General features: G+C 38.9%; 1 protein-coding gene across 1 annotated transcript in view; it reads right to left on the bottom strand.

The window, feature by feature from the left end:
* The window catches only part of SCIN (scinderin), a 61017-nt gene extending 52580 nt beyond the window's left edge, over positions 1-8437 (bottom strand). Inside the window, exons 1-2 of the mRNA XM_035317953.1 lie at positions 8397-8437; positions 5561-5697 (exon numbers count right to left, since the gene is read on the bottom strand). Of these exons, the coding sequence (XP_035173844.1) occupies positions 5561-5697; positions 8397-8422 (163 nt within the window). The 5' untranslated portion in view covers positions 8423-8437. The remainder of the gene's footprint in view (positions 1-5560; positions 5698-8396) is intronic.
* Positions 8438-8867: the final 430 nt, after the last annotated feature.

Below are 8867 nucleotides of genomic sequence, written 5' to 3'. Positions count from 1 at the left end.
GGAGAAGCGCAGCAGGGCCAGCCCAGTGCCGTGGTGTTCCCGTGCGGTGCCGCTTAGCTGCTTTGGCATCCCGTCTCATTAGCTGCTCTGAATGCAGAGGTTTTACAGCTTGCGTTTGCTGCTGGGCAATTTTGTTCCTCCGGATTAGAAAGGTGGAGCATAGTTCTCCTCCAGTAATTTTCTTTTGTTTGCCCAGTATTGCCAGGAATCATGCAGTAGGGGAAAAAAGCTTGTATCCTTCTGAAGTTTCCAGCTGAAGCCCAGGATGTGTATGGTTCGCTTTCTCAGCAGAGAGCATCACGGCGGTGTTTCTTTGCACAATGCAACAACAGTCCAGAAGGGTTAAACCCGTTTCTCATCTGTCTGTCTCCTTTATAAGTGGTCGGTATATCATCCTGTCAGGTCATTACAGCATGAAAATGGTATAAAGCACCTCACTGCTTTTATCTGATATTGACAGCCAGTAGATCAATCTGGATAGGATTCAGATAAAGTTCATGCTGTCAGAATATCGAAAGATGTATTTCATAGAAGGCTCTGTTTAGGTCCATCATCTTATCCTCCTGACTGAGTTTTCAGGCTCAGGATTTCCCCACTGGGTTGTTCTGGCAGCGGGATACAAGAGTACAAGTATCGACCTGTGGGCGGATTGGCGCTGCTGCAGTAGGGAAGGACAGGCACTGCTAAACGCAACAAAGCAGCCGGAGAGCATCTTCTCTGGCAACAGGTTAAAAGGATCACCACATCTAAGAAATCCTTTTGAACCATCTTCCTTGCCTCCTTTTTATAGCCTGGTGTACCATTTAGCTGGCAAGGGAAGGGAGGCCATTGCATGCTGTACTTGCTCCCATCTCCCATTTGGGTGGGAACCCTTCCATCAGCTTTCCTGATGCAGGCATAGAGGCAGCCTGTGCTCTGTCCCCTGTTACAAAAGGGAACCTGCAGGTGCCCTGGTTTGTCCAGGGCCCAGCAGAGCATGGCATGGCTCATCTTCACCCACTCACAGCCAAGTGTTTCAACCCTCATTCTGCCAGGGCTTGGGACCTGGTGAGGCTGGACCTGCTAGATAAAGCACCATGTGTCCCAAATGAAATACTTTTCTTCAGACTGTTCACCTTGTGGAGAGGAAAAACTATATTAGGAAGAGCAGCCAAAAAGAGTCAGCAGTTCCAGTTTCAAAATGTTATCAGATCTTTCAAAACATTCAAAGTGATTTCTTTTCTCTCCCATTTATGCCAGTTCTTCTTTTCACTTCTACTCGTGTACACTGTGCATTAGTTAGCCGTAGCCAGTCCAGGCAAATTCTATAATTGTACACATTTATTACTTCTCCTGAAGCTGGCAACTTGTACTTGCTTTGGAAGTGTTGCTGAGTTTTGCCCAAATGTGACCTCAGTCGGACCAGGCTAGCATTATGCAGCTTCACGTCTCCAACCTGTCCTGCCTGTCCTGCCAAGGTAAGATTGTTTGTGCACAGATTGCACAGGCCATTGGCTCTAATTTACATCCCCTTATTCTAGATGTAAATACTAAATAGACAAACCAAATACTACTCTCAGCTGTAACCCTGTTGCTGCCGTGAGATGCACATTAGTGCTATTTGTCCAGCATTGGCCATGTACCCCACACTAAAGGACAAAGGCTAAAGACAAGAACATTTTAGTTGCTTTGTCTTGGAGTGAACTCTGTGGCACTGCTCACACACAAAGGATGTTAGCACTGACAGCAGAGTTTTCTCATGCCCAAGTTTGCTTTGCTAGTATGATGTGCTATGTAATGACTCACTCACTGGCTGCTAGCAAAGACAGTCTTGGGTTGTTTGTATCGTTAAGTGCCAAGATATTTGTTTGTACAGTTCACCATTACTCTTTGCAATCTCACTTTTGCCATCTCACTCCTGTTATGTAAGCCTGTCATTTTATGAAAGTTGTACCGCTGTTTGTCTTGAACCATTTCCTTCTAGTTTTTGTAGCAAAAATAAGCACTGACACTGTTAACATTATGCAGATTCTCATATCATCTAAAATATTCAAAAGCTTTCTAACATGCAGGTATTCAAAAGTGAAAATTAGGAGAAAAAAAAAAAAGATTTTTAAAAGGATTCATAGATTCAGGAAGATTTTTTTTAAATTACATTTAATTTAATTTGCTTTTGACTGTTGTTTCATGTAGCAATTGAGGTGAAGCATTGTTTTTTCTGACTCAGAAGTCACAGGTCGAACTGTGTTACACTCAGTAGAAACTGCATAATAAGGGAATTTCAGGCTTCTTTAGACATTTCAAAGATTTCCATTCTAGTTTCCTAAAGAATTTATTTTGCTGATAAACTATGTCAGAAGGATGGCAAAGGCACAGTGCTGTTTTAGCACTGGAGTAACACAGGGAAATATTTTGCCTCACACCCTTTCCTCAAGGGGTGCATAGAACAATTGAGTGCTAATTGACTGGGAGCGCAGTCATGGAGTAAAGAGCACACATTGCTACCTGCTTGACTGTGCTGCTTGAGGTATGGCCATCTTTAAATGCCTGCTTTTTTTTTTTTTTTTTTTTTTTTTTTTTTTTTTTTTTTTTCATGTCCTGGGTGCAATGCCCTAAGTCACACAGGAATATCAGAAGGTTTTCCAGTCCCTTCTCTAGTAATTAAAACAGCAGAGATTCAAATTTGTATTGAGCTTACAGCTTTGGCATGGCTCCAGAGAGTTTGAGAAACTATCAAAAAGTTTGCCATTTAATTTTTCTAATTTACTTCCAAAGTTTTTTATCATATTTATTATTTTTTTTTCCTTGAAGTATTGTTGTCATGTACTGCATATATGCAGGGTGTGGGCGTGAGAGTTTAAAGACGTGAAAAAACAGAACTCTGTAGACTGAGTTCTGACTTTTATGGCTATCAGGATTGCAGCAAAACAAGCTGTTGTTTCCAGGTGATGCACACGGGGACCCTAAACGAGCTCCCAAAAGCTGAGCTCAAGCATCTTTCCCTGTTGGATTACCTTTCAGTACAGTTTGCCTAAGTCTACGATCTTCTACAGGTCTGATGTCCTGCATTGAATTACAGTTACAGGAAGTAACAGTGGAAGGAACAAAAAGGAAATGTGAGGAGAAAATATTTTCAAATTTTCATTTCCTCTTCACTACTTATGCCAAATAGTCTCCTGAACTCTATGACCCCTCCTGAACAATAGGATTATATGAGTTTGTTTTAGCATTTAGTTTCATATTACAAAGCTTGGTGTACACAAAGTCTGTGTGTCAAATAGCATTCCTATCCAAACTGCCACAGAGGTCAGACCCCGTTCCAATCCGCTCTATTGCTGAGTTACAACTCAACCAAGTCATTTCAGATTAATCCCAAATACAATAATCTAGTTCACAGATATGATCTAAATTTTTATTTCCAATATACTTCTTAAAAAAAATAAATAAATCACTGAAACTGTGTAAGCGGAAGGAGAATTAAACAACACAGCTTTAAAAGCCAAGTTATCAAAACCAGATGGTAGAGTTGTGTTCCCTCTTGCTAATTCTCTCCATTCTCTCACCTCAAATCATCCTGCTCAGTAGCCCAGCTTCAACAGGAGAGGCTTTAACAAGGCTACAATGTTCTGAAGAAAGAATGAAAGATGGATTTCCTCCTAAATGGCAATGCTTGAATCAGGAGGCTACCAGAGTATGCAGAGTCCCAGCCAGTCCCCTCACGTGAAATTACAGTTCCTCCTGTACCTTCAAGAGAGGGGTCCAGTTTCAATGCTCCAAGTCCAGAGCAAATAAAGGGCCCTCATGTGTAGTTTTAAGCATCACTATAGTGGTATGGTTGCTTTTTAAACAGAGTAACTCCTCATTAACAGATGTCATTGGGCTTAGTACTTAAAATCACAATGTTCATCAAATTTCAAATATGAATGCATTTTGGATTTGGAACCTGTGTATTAAAACTGATTTTGAAAACACATTCACTGACCACAGAAAATTTGAAGTACCTACTTACAGATGGATTACTTTTTAATTAACTGATCCTGAACCCTTACTTAAATCACTCAAATATTTGAAACGGAAAAAGAAGGCAAGGGAAATATGGGAAGGAGAGAGAAAACTTCCAGTCTTCTGACTTTCTGAAAAAAAGCCTTTCCGAAGGTTTCTTGAATTCGGTACACCTACCTGCGAAAATAAACATTTTCCAAAGGAGAATATTTTCTGGATCCCACGTGTTTTCTTAAAGCTCAAGTGCTTTGTTATACTTCAACTAATGAAAGACTAAAGTGGTTTCATACTATGCAAGAATAACACATCTTAGAATTATGAATTTTGTTGCTGTGTCAGCTATTATGAATTAGCCAACTTTAATTATACCAGCACTAAACACTAGCATCACTAATAAAAGTCTCATCACAATATCTTTCAAAGAATACTCTCAGCATTTCTTCATTTCGAAGGGGCAGAAAATAAACCTTCATCACCCTTCTTAAAATGATCTTAATGCTTTTAAGATCACTGGCATTAATTGGGGATCTGCACATTGAGTTTAGTAGTTGCAAAAGCAAAGCAGTCTGAAGGAGACCAAATGCATCCATGAATTTCAGTTTCTACATCACAGTCACCTGATTTATAAAACTCATTTCTTCCTTTCCTCTGAAATACTGAAAGTATACTAATTCTCTAAAAAGCTGCTGAGATCGGCAAATGTGCTCAAGACAGCTTCTAAAATAATCACCTTTTGGAAGCAGATGTTGAAGATGAAATCTCGATGTTGCTCAAGAAGACTACAGTAACATTCTATTTTAAATCAAAATTTGCTGCCAATTCCTGTTTCAAAAATCTGAGACATACTTACTAGAAAAGAACACTATTTCTCTGTTTTCTGATAAGCACCATGCATAGAAAGCTCGGAGGTGCCTCATCATTAAGAGCCGTACTATCAACATAACATTTATTTCAAAGTTGATTTCTTAAATCTCAGTGACAAGGAAGGCCGTGGAGCAGTGATTTGTTAGTTTTTGCCACTCATCAGGAACACGTGTTTTCATAAGTACACAGAACGCATTTCATATCAACTCAAGTCTGAACAGCAAAATCATGCTACTCCCTCAGCCCTAGACTCCAAGGTAAAAATCAGTCCTGTAGGAATCAGTAGATTTTCTTAATATCTTGTTTTAAGGAGACTATTTTTTTGAGAAGACATCTTTGAGGACCCAAACGTGTTATCTTGGCAAGCCCTGCTCTCCTGATTCCTCTTCCAATTTGATTGTTCACTAGCAATGAGCAGATACCAGATAAAATAAAGTATGAAGTAAAATGCATAAATTATGTGAGACAGTGAAGCACACAGATTATTTACACATCCTAAATCCTTGCTACCATTAGGCATAGTTCTTAGAATAAATGAATGCTTTGACTGTAAAAAACAAATAAACATAAAAACCCTAATGAATCCAAGATTTATCATCCCCATTATTTCTTCTTGTTGATAATACTGTATATACTTTATCCTCCAGAATTAAATAGAATTTTAACAGCTATAAAACACTCTTTAGTTTCTCCCTTAAATCAGTAGTTTAGGTACCTCTTTTCCCTGGGTATCCAGTTTTTCTTGCTAGAGAAAATCCCATCCCACCATCCTGGAGCAATGTTCTGAAGTCTCTGGCACTCTCCTGTCCTGCATTTCCAAACTCTGTTCCTGAGCTTTCTTGACTGATCTGCCTAGGAATAAAATATAAATGTTATCTCTATCCCAACCATCCCTCTTTCCTCGCTTTATATATATGACTTCTGGGAGTACATTAATCAAATTTCTAGTTTCAAAAATAAAATCCTGAATATTACCACAAAAGACTGGGGGATGCCCACTCTTAGGGAACCTACCTTGTTCTAAAACTGGTAATTACTGTGATGTCAGGAAAAACAAAAACAAAAACAAACAAACAAAACAAATAGAAAAGCCAGATTAATACATTTGATAAATTCTGGACCCCCCCCCTTTTTTTTTTTTTAATGACACAGCAACACAGCATTATGTGTATGGACCATGTGCTCAGAAATTCCAGATCTGCAAGTCACTTAAGGCTTTTTCCAAATCTTGCTGGGTCCAAGAGAAGCTTTCTTGCTCACTCAGAGGAAGGTAGCCAACATCATGTGGCTACACAGCTGTTGTATGCTTCGCCTTGTGTTTCTCATAGGCCATACCAGCCAGCTTTTAGAGACATGATCAGAGAGTAGTGCACGTAGTGATACGTTGTTTTAAAACAAACCAGGACATTATGTTCCTTTTCCTTTTATGCCTTTTCCCCAAGGCCAGAACATTTCCTCTCTAGGTACAACAAAAATCCCTTTGGTATTCTGTGGCTTTCTCTGTCCGTAGTTATTTTCACCAGTAACACTGTTCATCACTTTCAAAGGTACATGACTATCAACAAGAATAATTATCTTCACAGGAAAACATGTTCAGGAATAGACTGGGCTCTGTGTTTTGACTTTACACTGGCTGCCATGTGATTGCTATTCACCCACCCATCTCTTGATAAGAGCATTCAGGGAATACCACCATTACTTACTTACCTTCCCCAACTATATAGGAAGTAATTGAAAATAAACTGTAACTGTTTTGCTTTACAAAGTAAAAGATGATAGGTAAAAAGAGTCAGCTAAGGAGCATGCTACCCATAAGTTTAATTTTAGGACAACCTACATGACAGACATTTCCTGGCTTTATTTGTCCAACCAAGAAAAGGCCTCTATGGAGGAAAAGTAGCACTTCAATGTTTATAAATCTTTGTGTTGTAAACAGCTAAAGAACAGACCTTGTGCATTTCACGCACTGCCTGCTGGTTTGTAACTTGAGGAAACTGAAGTACTAAAACTGAACTGGATTGTTAAAAGAGCCATTTGCAGGCATCCTGCAGTGACAGCAGCCATTCCAGCTGATGGCATCCCACAGCCTCTTCCAAGGCCCTCTTCCTGAGGATTTTAACCCCCTCCCCTTCTCTCCAGTCTCCACTGGAGTGCGTAGTGTGTATGCAAAATCCAGGCAGAACACTCCCAGCGCTTCCTGAGCTGTTACTGTGATGGGTGGCAAAGTAAAAGAAGATACTGGCCTCATGTGAATGAAAAAAGTCATCCAAGATTTTTCATTTAAGCCTTTTCCCTTTGGCTGGTATTGCACGCCTCTGCTGTATGGTTTTTGATGCAGAGTTAGAGGCTTTTTAAAAACCTCACTTATTTAAAGTGAATTAGTAATTTCCTTTCTTATACGAAATAACCAGCACACTTCTGTATAGTATTAGGCAACTGTAACTGTGTGACTTATGTAGTAAAATCACTGCTATTATTGGAACATTATAAGGTATAACACTCAAAACAAAGTTTTATGGAACAGGGAAGAATCTGGCAGAAAAACATTATTTACATTTTTTTTTCCAGTATGTTTATTTTAATTTTGTTCTATACAAGGTTTTTTATTGAAAAAATAAATCTTCTGTGTTTACCAGATTTTGTAAATCAGGTCTCAGAAAAATCTTAATAAGTTAGTAATAATTCTTTAAACCTTAGATTGTTAGTCTATTATCATATAGTTATTCAACTCAATTGTTTCATGTCTTTTTTTTTTTTTTTTTAATTTTGTTCCTCTGAAAAGGCATAAAATTTGCCATTTCAAAGGCTTAGTGTGACAAGGTTATTAATACTTTCATCATGACCAGTATCATCCTAGTACCATTTACAGTACCTAAAATTCACTGACTGCCTGTGTACTCTGTGCATGTGTTTAAGGTTTCAATGGATGGCTTTATGATGGAGGGAAGCTATAGGGAAGGGTCTTATAGTTGAACTTGGGCATCAATTCATGGCAAAAAACATTTAAGCAAAGTTAAAAGGTGAAAGAGCTTAGCTTAGACTTAGAAGCCCTGTCTATAACTCAAACACAGAATTTAATCTGCATGGTAATCATTCAGAGTAGGATCTCAGTTCCAGAAATCACAGTACACATGGTTAAATCTAGCCCAAAGTAGCATAGCAGATTAACACTCAAATTAACACTGGGGAGGAGGCAGTGTCCTGAAGAGAGACGTTGAAATCTTTCTGTTTATTTTATAATAATGATATGCAGGATGTGTTGTATACATATGCAAAATATTAGTATTAATAACTTACAGATCTACTGATCTGTCTTTCTAGAGTGAGTTTGCCTGGGTGGCAGATTTGAGCATACTTTTGTCTAACACTAGCTTCTTCAGGTCACTTATGAGATCATAGTGTTTACAATTTACTTGTAAGCCTGCTGCTTCCTTTTAGTGTTTCAGAATGTATCCAGATTCACTCTCTGCATTTATATAAGCTGTAGAGGTTTCTATAAAGTGATTCTAAAGAAACAATCCAATAATGCTGCCCAAGGCAAAACAACTCACCTCCACAAGCAAGTTCTAAAGTGCATCGATGTCAATGGAAAAATACCAATCAACAAGAATAGATTTTAGATCAGAGACCATTTTAGTAAATGGATACTGGTACTTTCTCACATACTGGGCTAAGAGGTGTCCATGCTGCAGCTGACTGTGTGCCCAAATGACTGTCAGCGAGATTTACAGTGCATTTTCACCTCTGAAATGAGAATGAAAAAGTAAAAAGAATTACGAGATTTTGCTACAATCTCGAACTTTTGAGACATGAGAACAACACTTTAGTCAGTCCTTGATAAAGAAATAAACAACAACAACAAACCATGCTCCCCTTTCTCTGAGCTTTAAGGGCTTTGTGAGGAATGCCAGAGGAGATGGAGATCAGCCTAAACAACAAATATCTCAGCCCCCCATTTTGCTCTGAAAGGGTTCGGGTGTGCAACAGAGGGACAGGGAGATGCTAAGCAGAAGCCAGCAGGG

The sequence above is a fragment of the Oxyura jamaicensis genome, chromosome 2, assembly GCF_011077185.1.
Source record: "Oxyura jamaicensis isolate SHBP4307 breed ruddy duck chromosome 2, BPBGC_Ojam_1.0, whole genome shotgun sequence".
Lineage (NCBI taxonomy): Eukaryota > Metazoa > Chordata > Aves > Anseriformes > Anatidae > Oxyura > Oxyura jamaicensis.
The sequence above is the reverse complement of the archived record's forward strand: the minus strand, read 5'-3'. Positions and strand labels throughout refer to the sequence as shown.